The sequence below is a fragment of the Tupaia chinensis genome, unplaced genomic scaffold (genome assembly GCF_000334495.1).
Source record: "Tupaia chinensis unplaced genomic scaffold, TupChi_1.0 Scaffold000086_1, whole genome shotgun sequence".
Taxonomy (NCBI): domain Eukaryota; kingdom Metazoa; phylum Chordata; class Mammalia; order Scandentia; family Tupaiidae; genus Tupaia; species Tupaia belangeri.
This window is the reverse complement of record NW_006159548.1, coordinates 295,663-309,541: the sequence shown is the minus strand read 5'-3', so window position 1 is coordinate 309,541 and position 13,879 is coordinate 295,663. Positions and strand designations below refer to the sequence as shown.

Genomic DNA, 13,879 nt, shown 5'->3' with positions numbered 1-13,879 from the left:
TTGTTTTTAATAATCACTTTGATAAAACTTCATTACTTCCTCTGAAAAAATTTTTTTTTGTCTTTTAATTTAGGTATTATCATGACTTAGTGTATGACTCTTGGCAAATACATACCAAAAACTGAATAGTTAGGCCAACATCTTATGGTTCCCTTAGGCTATTAGTCTTGGCCTAGTGAGAAAACGACATTTATAAAAAGCTCTTATCAAATTAAAATTCAATTATATCCTCATTAATTATAAAAAATGTTGATCACCTTATTCAGGATTAAGACAATATATCTTACTATATCCTTATTGTATCGATGACTAAGTACTATAAAGTAAGCATTAACTTTGTCTTTGTATTTTCAACTAGACAACAATTTTTTGAATGAGCTGTTGAGTACCTTCTCTTCTGAGAGCTCTGGGGTAACAGTTGGTTCTACAGCAGACTTGAAAATATTAGTTGTGCTGGGTTTTGGTGAAGTAGAAGGCATGAAAACTCCTGCATTGTCATGCCTAAAATTTATTACTTCTTTTTGAAAATAAGGAATCACTCTTCCTGCTGGCTATACAGAATGAGAATGAAAATAAAGTGGTTATAGATTCAAGTACAAGGTCAAAACTGGACATAATAGAAAGCAACAGGATTACCATGAAAAGCAAGCATTATATACAAGAAGTGATGTCATGAGTCTTTTTAGATCATAAGCTATTTTTTAGAAAGACTATAAATGTCTATCAGCTAACATCATTGTCTCTTAGTACCAGCATTTATTTAATTTTAAAAATTTATTCTTTAATGTATATTTATCTTTTCCATGAGAGAGAGATAGAGTAAAAAAGAGACAGACATGCTCCCACAGTGTGATTTACTCCTAGCCTTAGCTAGCCAGGATTATGGGACACACACGTGTACCCAGTGTTTACTGGGGGAGAACTGAAGGTATGAACATGAGAGCTTCCCATGTGGCCTCAGCATCACAAACCATTGTGTTAATGCTGCCCCACTGCATCTGGCCCGAAGAGTACCTAATCTAAATTGGCAGAAGATTATAGGAAGAAGTAGCAAAGTTTGCTGATGGAATCATAATAGAGTTTGTATTAAAATGAACATTTTTGAAGGAACCTGTAAGTTGTCAGTTGTTGATTGCCAGGACCTAGCTAAGTTATAAGGAAACTTACCATCACAGCAGTTTCCGGGGCTATGCTTAAGAAGGGATCAAAAGCCAGGTGCTGCTGTCCTCCTAGTATGGCCTAAAGATCAGAAAGTTTTAAAAAGTCTAAATTAGTGGCATATAAAAATGTGCTTTTTTTGTCATCCAAAGTAGTTAAGCACTCCCCAACTTCTTAAATTATTGCCTTAAAAACAGAAATAATATTATAGTTTAGGGATGAGCAAGAGAAAAGCTATTTCTGAAGTTAGAAAACTGGCTTGACACCCAGTTCTGCTTCCATTCTGGAATTACTTTCCAACACTCCCTGCTAGGCCCTAATGTTCTTCACTTGAGCATGGGAACAAAACTGCAGAATGCTTACATCAGTCAAGGTTGTCTCTAAACCTGATGGAGCTGGAAAAACAAAACTCAACAACACCAAACAACCCCGATAACTTCATACTCTCATCTAAAGCAAGATCACTTTGCAAGTCACAAAAACACACAATGTCCTCACATCCTAGCTAATACAGTCTTTAGCTTCTTTACTGATTATTGCCTTTGCCTTGCTCCCTTATCCTTGTCTTCAAGGCAAGACTCCTTAGGATACTCAAGTATAGGCTATCTCCACTTGCTGAGAACAGTCACTCCAAAGAAAAGCAACACTTTCTTAAACTTTCCCCCAAATCACCTAACACAGGCCCAACTCCCATGAGTTGTTCTAACACCTTCCTATTAAAACAGTTCACGTTTCCCCATGTGTGTGCTCTCCTCATTTTAATGAGTGACTAAATCCAGCTTGATTCAATTAGAGATGTATTTCTGGTGGGTTTGATTAAAGAACATTTATAGACTGAATAGATAATGAGGCAAATAGTTTCAAAGTGCTTTTATATAATGAAAATTTTGCATTTACTTACAGGTTCTACTTGTTGGGGAATGTATCCAAACTGAGTATAGAATGGCATCTGTCAGATTTTTGAAAATGAATTAGATATGTTTTGGTGACTTTTGTCATAAGTTTTGGATAAATTATTATTTAAAATTGTTATGTTGCTTTAATACTTTTTAAAAAGTTTATATATTCCAGGTGACAAAATGAATTATTTTTAAATTATCAAAAATCTTGTTAAAACCATATGACTCTTAGGATAAAATTCTCTCTTTAAAGTAATACGGCTTATTTAGCATTAGTACTACCAGTTACTTAAAGCATAATTTCAGTTTCCTCTACTTTACAATGGTAGTTTTTAAAGCAGTAATCTATTAAAAAATTTCTGTTCTAACCGAAAGAATGGTAGTTATGTTTGAAACAAACGAGGGTATATTGGAAGTCTAAAAATCATAGCAGATTCACAGAATTCAATATGATACTTAACAGTATCTCAGAGCTAATGATCAGGACAACCATTTTTGCCTTTTTACTAATAACTACATATATATTTAAAAAAGATGATGCTAGATTTTAAAAGTGAGAAAATACTTCCTGAAGTGATTTGGCTTATGGCCTCTGATTTTATTAGCACCCATTCACTGACTTCATTGATTTAAAAATCTAGCATTGGAGCATTTCCAAATTATTCTGTACAAGTAATGTTAGGAGAGAACACCATATACCTACTGGTTCAAGTTGTTGAGAAGTTGCACTCAGCACATTCAGATACTTTTCTCTTTTTTCTTTATCTTCTCTACTCAGATTAACATCAAACATTTACAGTACCTGCTCCTCGAATTGCTGCTGTCCTGTCTGTGCAGGTGACTGTGTGACTGTTTGTTGAGACTCCCAGGGTAGGAACATGTAAATGGGATAATAGGATTGAAGCATCTGTTTGTAAGCACAGAAGTATATAATATTTCATTAGATCAGAGTAAACCATACTTTTCTGTACGTAGAAATGTTACATTATTAAATATGAACAAAAGAAAGGAAAAGGTAATGTTTCCCACATCTTAGAATAAACTTGCATTTTACTTGACTTCGATTTTAAAGTTGCTTGTTCAAGAACATTCAGGAAATTGGGGCCAGGAGGTGGCGTGGTGGTTAAAGGCACTGGACTCCCATATGGCTGACCATGGCTTGAGTACCAGACCTGGTGGCTTGCTTTCTCACTTTCCCTCTCCCTCTCTCTCTATATATATATTGCTCTGTCCCTCTCTAGTCAAATTAAAATAAATAAATAAATAAAGTTAAAAAAAATGAACATTCAAGAAATAAATAAGTCAACTAAATTAAAGAGGCTCTAAATTTAAAGGACATCTTTTTACAAATCGCTTTGCAAATACCTGAGAATAGCCTCTGATGCATTTTCCCTATATTTTTGAGAATTGTGATTTTGCAGAACATGGTATTAGTTTTGAAATTATTGAAAAAAGACATCTAATAATTTAGAAAAGAATGAAAAATAGAATAAAGGGTTAATAATTTACACTTTATTAAAATAATCCATATGGATTTAGACTTTTAGGAATATCAAGACATAGACAATACCAAATGAAATCACCTGCAACTTCCCCACTGGTGTTATCATCTATTTACTTATATTTAGATTTTTGTGTGTGTTTATAGTGTGAATGTCTATAGAAAACAAGAAACATAGTACATACATACAGTTTCGTATGCACTTTTGTTTCTTTGCATCATTAAGTACAAGCTTATATTAGACATGGGAGCTAAAAGCGACAATGACTATGGTTTTTAAGAGTATATTTTGTTCAGTGATTCTTAATCTTGGATAAGAATTAAAATCACTTATTGAGCATTTTAGAAGATAATCATCTTTGTTAAGTTATCTACTCATGAGGTTTGATTCACTAGTCCTGGAACAGGAGCCAGGCATTTATATTTTTCAAAAGTACCACCACAGGTCTTGATGTAAAGCCAAGGTGGGAGCCACTGGTTTAGTGAGTAAAAAAAGAATTATATTCAAACTCAGCTATTTACTTTCATTAGGATTGGGAATCTAATCTCTTTAAGACTAAGTTTCCTGATCCTTAAAATGAAGTAATTCTACTTGTCATATGTCTAACTATCTAAATGCTATGACATAGAATGACATAATGTCTAGACCTAACTTTTTTTTTTTAATGGGGGTGGTGGGACAAAATTCTATAACAAATGGTGTAACTTTTTATGGTAATGTCAATATTCTGCTGGTGAATAATGTAATTTAACTATAATCCTGTTTCTTTGAAACAAGGATACTATAAAAATAATTATCCTGATAGTTATAGTTTTTTTTCCATATTAATACAATAATTCTACTGGCTTGCATTCAGTTTTTAAAGATTCTTAGAATGAAAATTTCCACCATTTGATTATAATGGACTTAAATTGGAAATATTAAAGGATCTAGAAATATTTTGAACAGAATTTCATAACTTCCAAATAAGGTAGGCACATGTTGCTTATTTCCACATCATGTCATACATTATCAATTTAGTGCATCTACCTCTGAAGCAAAATTCAGTGTTGGACAAAGTCAGACCATGATATTTGTCTTGAGTTGTTCCAGAAGACTAGAACTTTAGATATAGGGACAGTATGTCTTGGGGCTTAATAAAGTTCTTTATTCCCGACCTAGCAATGCCCTAGAAATTCAGGGGTCCTAGAGACAGCGCTCAGCTGACTATCTTTAAGGAGTGTTAAATGAGCCCTACATAATAAGCTCATGGCAGCTCAGAAATACTGTCATCTAGATAGTGATATCACTGTATGTGTTTTTATAGCCCTGCTTGCAGGAGAGCTAGAGATGTCAAGGGACGCATCCTGGAGAGTGTATAGAGCTCTTGCTCTATGACAGTGCCAATCTATTAATTTACCTGTTCTCGCTCTTGAGGCATATTGACAGAGACTACGTAGGGCATCACCTGCTAAAAAAGAGTCATATATAAAGTTATCCTTGATTTTGTTACTTAAAGTTTTTGAGCTGCCTTTCATAGAACTAGCCACCTAAATTTATCATTTGATTGGCAGACTTCTACAGTAGAAAGCCACCTATTATATATACCATCATGAACACAAATTGATTTTTGAGATGGAATTCTCTTTTTTCTCTTGTCCCAGACTTGCTGTAACTCTTATTTGTGGTCATGTTCTAGAATAGCAGATTTGAATAATATTTTTCATATTGGAAATCAGAAAATATAAGAGAGAACTTTCAGTAATGTAGAAACCGTATCATAAAAAAAAATCTTATTGAATAATTCCTGCCTTATTTCAAGTTTGATTCATGTTCATTTTCACATTTAATATGCAATTATCTCTGTTCAAGACCACGAGATAGAAAAGGTCTGACTTACATGATTGGACCCCTGTTGCGTCTGTAGTGGTGTTTGAGATTGTAAGGGGTCCAGCTGACCTGTGTGGGTTCCTTGGGCAAAAGTGACCTGTCCTTGGAAAGGTATCCGATTTGGCAGCAGTCTGGCAAACTGATCTAGAGTTGATAAAGAGAACTGGGAGAGCCTTGGGAGTTGAGCTTGCTGTTGCTGTTGTACAATCCCAGAAAAAGGAGGAATCAATGAATTGAATGGGCCCTGGAAAGACACAAATCAAACAAAAAAGGGAAATATTTGTTTCATGCCAAAAGGAATTTAGAATCAGTCTTGAACAAGAAGGAGACAAATGTAAATAATTTTTATATTTCCAGTATTGGGTCATTTAAAAAGATAGCATCTAAATTCATTATAAGCCATGAAAATAATATTTAAAATGGCAAAATCCCAATAGTTTTGAGAAGTGTAAGACAGAGTGAGGAACTAATTTACAATTTAAAAGAACACAATTTCTGCGTTGCCAGGCTGACTTCAGATCTTGTTCCCCCAGTCCAGGCACCACTGGTTAGCTGATTATGATTGTGTCAGATGGTTAACTATTTCATAGTGTTTGGTATGTACTAAATCCTCAATTAATAAGTGTTCATCAGATTATAGTTTTATTCTAATCTTCAGACAATGATTATTTAAATATATGGTACAAATTTACAAGTTTAAAAACTGAGGTTTTAGAAATGGAGTTAAGAAACCTTTTTTTCTCATATGTAATACCACAAAGAATGAAGAGAAAAATGTTCCCCTTAAAATAATGATTGAGGCAGAGTTACCTGAAGCTGCAGTGGCAAAAGTTGAGCATTATTAAGATTCAGAAGTAACTAGAAAAGGAAAGATAATATGAAAGATTACCACACACGCTAAAATGAATATGGGCGATGTTTACTACACATACAGTGCACATGATAGCTGGTTGGTCAATTTCCTTTCAAAAGTGAGACATTTTCTCACTAAGCTTACAGTGATTAGATGTTATGGTTGAAAACAAGGTTGGAATTTAACCACCTCTTCCCTTCTGTGCCTGAAATTGCACAACTTTAGCCCATTCCAGTGGTTTAGTTAGTCATTTCATGCCTTCGTACACCTATATCCACCTGTACTTGGTGTGATTACAACAAAAAGAGATAATGTTGTCTCTGACTGACTAATTTACAGTCAAACAAGGAGGTAAAATAATATTGAAACAATGTTTTATTCAAAGTAAGACTGAACATTAGAGATGTATTTGGAATGGTCATAGAAGCTAATGGATAGCAGTACGGGACAAATTAAGTGAAGGTTTTTATCTTTTCCCACTTAATTTCCATTTAAAAATGAGATAGCTTAAATTACTTAGACTAACCTCATTGCTGTTGCTGGCAGACAAAAGGCGTTGTGGAATAAGCTAAAAAGAAAAGACAAAAGGAAAAACCAGAAATGGTAAAAGAAGAGATTGTAAGAGATTACATACAATGAAATTAGAAGTAACATGGAATCACTTACTGGGGCTGATAATGTGGCTCCCAGTAGCCCGAGAAGAATTACTACTTTCATCTTCAGATGATATACCTAAAAAATAAAGTCAAAATATTTAGCCTGAAAAAAGACTATCAAAAAGTCATTACAAAAATAATTAGCTGGTATTGTTCACTCAGAGGAGTAGTTTGGGAAATTCAACAGTATTTATTTTTATTTTAAGATTTGACATTTAAAAAGATTTAGAAATCTCTCTAATAAAACTCATACTTTTTTTTCTTTCCCTCAGAGCAGCTGTTTATAAAAATAAAAAAATTGTTTTCTTATCTTTGTAGCTTGACTGAAAGACTCATTTCAGTGTATATGATTAGTTGAATGCTCCAGGGAGTAAAATGATCTCATCCTTGTACCATTCTGCACTGGAGAGATTACGCCCTTCTCACCAAGGAAGACCCAGAGCTAGGTTCATAACTGGGTCCTTATTATTAAAATGTGGGTATCCTCTATGTTCTAAAAGTATAATAAAGATCAGACAGTACCAGTTCAATACCAGCTAATTTCCATTTAAAGTACAATAATAATGTTAAACTATATCAAAAATAAGCAACTGAGTCAACATTTTTCTAATTTAGAGGAAGAAATTGTAAAATTAAAGTGTAATAATAATTTATAGTGTAACTTGTAGAGGTATATAAAAGTTCTTAGTTCCCATCCTTTAGATATGAAAGTTCTTGCCTGAGTTCAAATCACTGACTCAACCAAGTGTTCAGGGTGACCTTTCTTTCTTGTCTGTCCTACAGTTTACCAATTTTGGTTCTTAAAATTATGAAAGTAAAGATTAAATATCTTACCTTACCCTTATGCTTATAAGAGAAAGCCAGACCATGCAAGGTCTGTGTTATTTTTTTCTCTCAGGTCTGGCCTTAGGGCTTCTCTTAAATTTAAAACCCATCTTTAGAAAACAAGGACCAATCATTTTTGAAAAGGGCCAGTGATTCAGTGGGTTTTAGATAATGGCTTAGCTAATAACCACTTTCCTAATGATCTAGGTGGCATATGGATACCCACAATTTCAGTGATGTTATTAAATTATCCCCTAAGAAATGTTTTCCTGTAATTATTTCAAGTTTATGCTTTAGTTATGACTAACTCTTCTAGAATAATTTCATTCTATTTCTTTTATCGTCCTTGAGTAATTAATTTAAAATGATTTATTAAATTTAAGAAGAAATGGGTGATTTTTTTCTTTATTTCAAGAGTAAAATAAAGAATTATTAAACAGAAAGCATAGATGTAAAAATCAAAACCTCATTAGCAGCATTAAGAATTTTTTAGTTTTTTGGCACTATATCAAGTAAACATAGGTTTACTTTGAAAATATTAGTAGATAGTCTTCTATTTATGGATTAAATCCTTAATTAAAAAGTGGTGAAATTATGAAAAATTGTCTGTGTGATCATGTTCCTTAGAATAAATCACTTTAAAAATCTGAAGCATAATGGCCTTAATTAATTTATTTTTTAAATTTAGTTTCATTTAAAATTTTTTTTCTAGAGAGAATTTGTGCTTGACACAGAGAGACAAAGATATATATATATATATAGAGAGAGAGAGCTGGAGAAAGCACTCTCTCATGTGGAATGCTCATGTCACAAACCCTTCTTGTCCATTTCTTCATCCTGTTGGGGTTTTGCTCATGGAGGCAAACATATCCAGTGTGTTTTTGTTTTCTGTTTGCTTGGTTTTCTTTTCTTTTCTTTTTCTTTTCTTTTTTTCCTTTCCTTTCCTTTCCTTTCCTTTCCTTTCCTTTCGTTTTTATAAATGTTTTTGCCATAGGGCATATACACTTGCCAGAGAGAGAGAGAGAATGAAAGGGAAATTGGGAAATTGAGACCCCCCCTCCCACAGCCCAAGGGATGGTCATGCCACAATCCCTTCTCCTCCATTTTCCTCTTGGGATTTTGAGTATACACCCACATGTGCACAGCCTTTTTTTAAGCCACCAGGTTTGGGATTCAAACCCTGGTTGGCCATTTGGGAGTCCAGAACTTTAACCACCACACCACTAGTTGGTCCCCCTAGTATGCTTTTTATATTGCCAAGTCTAGAACTTGAACCATTGGGTTGACCATTTGGGATCTGGCTGTATTAACCACTGAGTCACAGAGCCAGTCCTGTGACCTCTATTTTTTAAAATGGTGATGAATGAATGTTTTGTAGTTTAAAAATTCCCTTTTTTTTTTTTGAGAGTTTTTTATTTTATTTTATTTTTTGCTATAGGGTGTGTGTGCTCGCCAGACAGACAGAGACAGAGAGACAGAAAGTGAGAAATCACCCCCTGGGGGGATGGCCACACCACAATCCCTTCTCCTCAGTTCTCCTCTCGGGATCTTGGGCATGCACGCACAGGTATCCGCCATGAGTTTTTTAAGCCACCGGGTCCAGGACACGAACCATGGTCGACTACATGGGAGTCCAGAGACATAGCCATTACGCTAACTGCTGGTCCCCTAAAAATCTCTCTTTTGACAAATATAACTTTAATATGCAAAATAAAACCAATTGTTATTGTCTGTACATTATTATTTAAATTTCCTTCATAAAAAGTTTTGTTTATCTTATTTTGTTATTGTTGTTGTTAATCATAACTCAATTTTAATAGATAGATAGTCCAGAGTCACAAGTGTGATGATAATTAATTTTCATCATGGAAGAGTTCTTTGACAAGTTTAACCTTGATAACTAATGCCTTATTATGCAGGAAAACAAAGTCATAGCCTTTCAATCAATTTGTGTTTTTTAGGGAGATGGGATTCTTAGAGATTGCATGACTCATTAATTATAAAATGATTATATCATTTGTTATATATCTAGTCAAAAAACTCATAAGGTCACAAAATAGTTGAAATAGTAAGACTTTATTTAATTTATTTATTTATTTATGTTTGAGAGGTTTTTGCTATAGGGTGTGTGTGCTCACCAGAAAGAGACAGACAGAGATAGAAAGCAAGAAATCACACCCTCCCCCTCCAGGGGGGTTGGCCACACCACAATTCCTTCTTCTCTATTCTCCTCTCAGGATCTTGGGCACGCGCCCAGCGTGAGTTTAAGCCACTGGGTCCGGGCCTCGAACAGCAGTTGACTACATGGGAGTTCAGCGACATAGCCATTACGCTAATTGCTGGTTCCAAAAAGACTTTATTTTTAAAGAAGCAAAGTTATCACTAAAATTTTATATATTAGAAAGGAACTTCCCTAAGATTTATAAATGCTGTCTTTTTAAATTAGCTAAATAGACCAACCTAGATGCTGATGGCAAATGAAACTAAAGGTGGGTGGCTAATTTAACCAATTGTTACCTGGAAAATACAGTAGCCTGATTGTGTCTAATTAGGCAAAATCATTAACCTTTAATGACTTTGGCTTTTTCTGAATAGTGATAGGTTAAATTTAATATTGACATAAACTCTTGTCTCCTGAGATTTTCTATTGCATTCTGCAGGGTCTTAGGCAGCTAACTGTACTACTGAGCCAAGAAATTGTCAGGGCCAACCACTGAAAAGGTCAGGAGTTGTGTTACAGCCAAAACATAGTCAATTTAAAGATTATCCTGATGAATAGTTTCATACAGCAGCTTTCATCAAACTTGAAGACAGATTTCTGTCATTTAAAATAATTTTCCATTGCTTGAATATTCTAAAGAAACACAACCTAAACTCACCAGTTTTATAACTGTGAAGTAGACAGAGCACGCTTTGCTTTAATATCTGATAGCTTCTAACTCGTTGTGTCAGTGGAGGCTATGTTACCTCTGAATAGGAAGCAGCAAAGGATTTTCGTTTAATTGTCATCACATTATAATGTAGTTATTGTGTATGTCTGTCTGTCCCATTCGGTGATGTTGAACATACTCAGTTTTCCATCCCCATATCAGTCACCCAATAGGTAGTCCATTGAGTTTTATTAATTAATTGGTTTCTTTACTTGGGAGAAAAAAGTGTGGTACTGATCTAGACAAATTCTAGTCTATATGGATTAAGGTGCAGAGGCATAGCTGAGGAAATCCTGAACCATATTTTGTCACCATAACTTCATTATTTTGTTTTAGTTCAATTACCAGAACCCCAAACAACCCTTCACTGAAACAGAAGTACAACACATTTTATGCCAAGTATATGTGGCTGTTGCAATATGTACTATTGGAATTATCCTATCCTTGCTCTGTTCCCGTAACATAAATGATGATGCCTGTAAGTCAGTCTTTTAAAAATGTTTCCTGTGCTTTTTTTTTTTCCCCTTCAACTATTCTAGAAAATTGAGAGGCTTGCAAAGTGCCATTGGAAAGTAGATCAATATTCCATGGATCATGACAATGAACTTTAAATATTAGCACGGCTTATAATAAGAATTTTCATGTATATAAAGTATACTTTTTAGAAGCTTCTGATAACATATCAAGGTAGGCAAGTTAAATATGTTATTCTAAATTTAATTGAGAAAACTGAGTCACGGAAGGTTCAGTAACTTATTTAGCCATACAACAAATAGCTATTTTCCAGCTTCTATAGTCCATGTCCTTGCTAGCCTTTGAAAACAGAGAATTAGTAAAACAGACATGATTATTTTACCTTCATGGAAATGACAGATTTTTCCATCACCAAAAATGTACCAGGATTGTAGCTAGAATTCAAGTCTTCTGATTCAGTCAAGTAATTTCCTAAGACATCAAGGCACCTGAGTATAGAGGAGGGAGACTGGTACCATGACAGATAATTAACAGATAAAAATAATAAATGAAGAGAATGTTTTCATATATTGCCAGAATTGAATAGTAAATTTTAACTCACTGAGACCCAAAGTTTTGTGACTCTTAAGATTTCCTTCATTAGTAACTCATGGAATAAACATAGAAAATAAGCATGATCTCAAACAAATCTCTTCTATTAAATAGAATGCTTATTGTAACTTCTCTGAGACTTCACCGAAGTATCCCCATCTATTAGACATCCTACATAACTGGACATTAGTCATCACATATTTTCTTTGATGATATATCCTAGCTTAAGCTGGCTTGATTATATGAGCCTAATTTTTTTACATTTAAGATTTGTAGATATGTGCATGTAAATTATGACTAAAAAGTATAATTTCTAGGAGAAGTGTGTTTAGGGGGTTAAGAAAAATGAAATAATATGACTCTTTTATAAAATGATCTATGAATTTCAGAGTAGTTGAGAGAGGCTGGCACACAGCTAAGCTTGGGCTAGAAACTATCAGCTTCCTGTGATTCTCTGAAGTGTAGCAAGTAGAATATTCAATGTGGAGCATGTCCTCTCAAATACAACTGTTCCTGACCTGGGCATAAGTCTGAAAATCACTGCTTTTGTCTCCTGACCGAAAATAGTTTCTTTCTATACTGAACTTCTATAGTATATATTTTTCTCTTTTCTTTGTGAATTCCAAACTTACCTTTTAGTGACCTCCTGTTTCTGTTATTTACTTTCTTTTTTTTTTTTTTTTGGAGGTGGTAGGGCTGTAATCAGTTTGACTTCACCCTCTCTCTGTATTACTACCACCCAGAAAAACAAACAAGCAAGCAAACAAACAAAAACGAACAACTACATTTTAACCAAAATCTTACAGAACCAATAACTTGGTTTAAGATTTGTATCCCCGAGGTGGGGTACACTGTGTTTAGCTAATATCTAGCTTTCCCCTCTTCATACACAGAACCAAGCCCATGTTATGGTGACAGGATGCTCTTCTCCATGCCCCAGAAGAGAGAAGTACCCCTAGGCCAATCTGTCTTAATTTGCCTTTGGAAATTCTTGTTTTTTTGTTTTTTTAACTTTGTTACATTAAAAGTTTATCTCCTTTACAATGTTACGCTTTCTGATAGCAATAGTATTTTACTCTACAACTGCAATCTCCTCTTCCTTTCTTCCTCTCCCTTTGTCTTCCCTTCTTTCTTTCTCCTACTCTTCTTCTTTCTTCTCTTTTTATATTTCTCTCATCTCCTGCTCCATTTCCTTTCTCTTCTCCCTGACGTGGATTGCAAAGCTCGCTCTGTGATCTGGCCCTTGCTTTATATGCTCTCTTCTACTTCACTCCTTAAATTGTCTCTTGTTCATTAAACTTTCCTTCTGAGTTTTGAACATGTTAAAATTACTTCTGCCTTATCTCTGGAATGTTTTTGTCATTTGGGTCTGTTTAGGTATCACCCTAAAAAAGAATATTCCCAGATTACCCAATCTCCTGCAGCCACCTTTATCATATTACCCTGTTTAAATTTTCTGCAAAGCTGATGTCAGCATTTTATAACTGATAAACTTATTTGCATACTTGTTTGGTTATTTATTCTCTTTACTATTATTCCTAATCATTTGTTTTCACGTTTTACCTTCCAGCACTAGAATATAACCTGATTAAAGAAGAACCTTAGCTTTGTTCCCAGTGTCTAGCATAGTGTGTGGGCCACAAGAGTTACTCAGGTGTTTGTTGAACAATTGGATAATAATTATCTGAATTGGAAATGTCAAAGACACACTTTTATATAAGATTGTTACTTTCAGAAGTGGCACTTGTGTCATCAAACTGTTTGATGATAAGACATTATTTATTTTACTTAATAAAATTACTCTCCTTTTTAAAAACTCATTCTGTTATGTGAGCATATTATAATGTATTAAAATTACTGAAATAACTTTTTTATATTCCAAAAAATACTTCTCTACGATAGAATCTATTATCTAATTTCTGGTACTTAAGTGAGAAATTTGGTAAAAAGCGGTAGACCTTTGTTATTATGCATTTCTGTAATGTCTTAAGTCACACTTCAGAAGTTTTAAAAATGCCAATCTTTCTCTCTTTCTTTCTAGTTTACCATTTGAGCAGTAAAAGATGAACAGATATTCGTTCTTGGGAAATAAAGCTGTCACAATTGAATACTGAGGCAAGGA

At 34.1% G+C, this 13,879-nt stretch overlaps 1 protein-coding gene across 1 annotated transcript; it reads right to left on the bottom strand.

Moving 5' to 3' along the window:
- Positions 1–142: 142 nt before the first annotated feature.
- Positions 143–6,998, bottom strand: ODAM (odontogenic, ameloblast associated). The gene is made up of 10 exons (XM_006142892.1): positions 6,948–6,998; positions 6,808–6,849; positions 6,239–6,286; positions 5,439–5,672; positions 4,959–5,006; positions 2,860–2,964; positions 2,060–2,107; positions 1,164–1,239; positions 390–547; positions 143–172 (listed from the first exon to the last, which is right to left on the bottom strand). The coding sequence occupies exons 1-10, from the start codon at positions 6,996–6,998 to the stop codon at positions 143–145; spliced, it is 840 nt and encodes a 279-aa protein (XP_006142954.1).
- Positions 6,999–13,879: the final 6,881 nt, after the last annotated feature.

What these genes read in the sequence shown, in the direction of transcription:
- ODAM (XM_006142892.1), bottom strand. Translation starts at nt 6,998, where the DNA reads ATGAAAGTAGTAATTCTTCTCGGGCTACTGGGAGCCACATTATCAGCC. An exon ending in AGCAGCAATTCGAGGAGCAG is followed by an intron (nt 2,108 to 2,859) that starts GTACTGTAAATG and finishes AAAATCTGACAG; the next exon opens with ATGCCATTCTATACTCAGTT. An exon ending in TTCCCCAACAAGTAGAACCT is followed by an intron (nt 1,240 to 2,059) that starts GTAAGTAAATGC and finishes TCTGATCTTTAG; the next exon opens with GCCATACTAGGAGGACAGCA.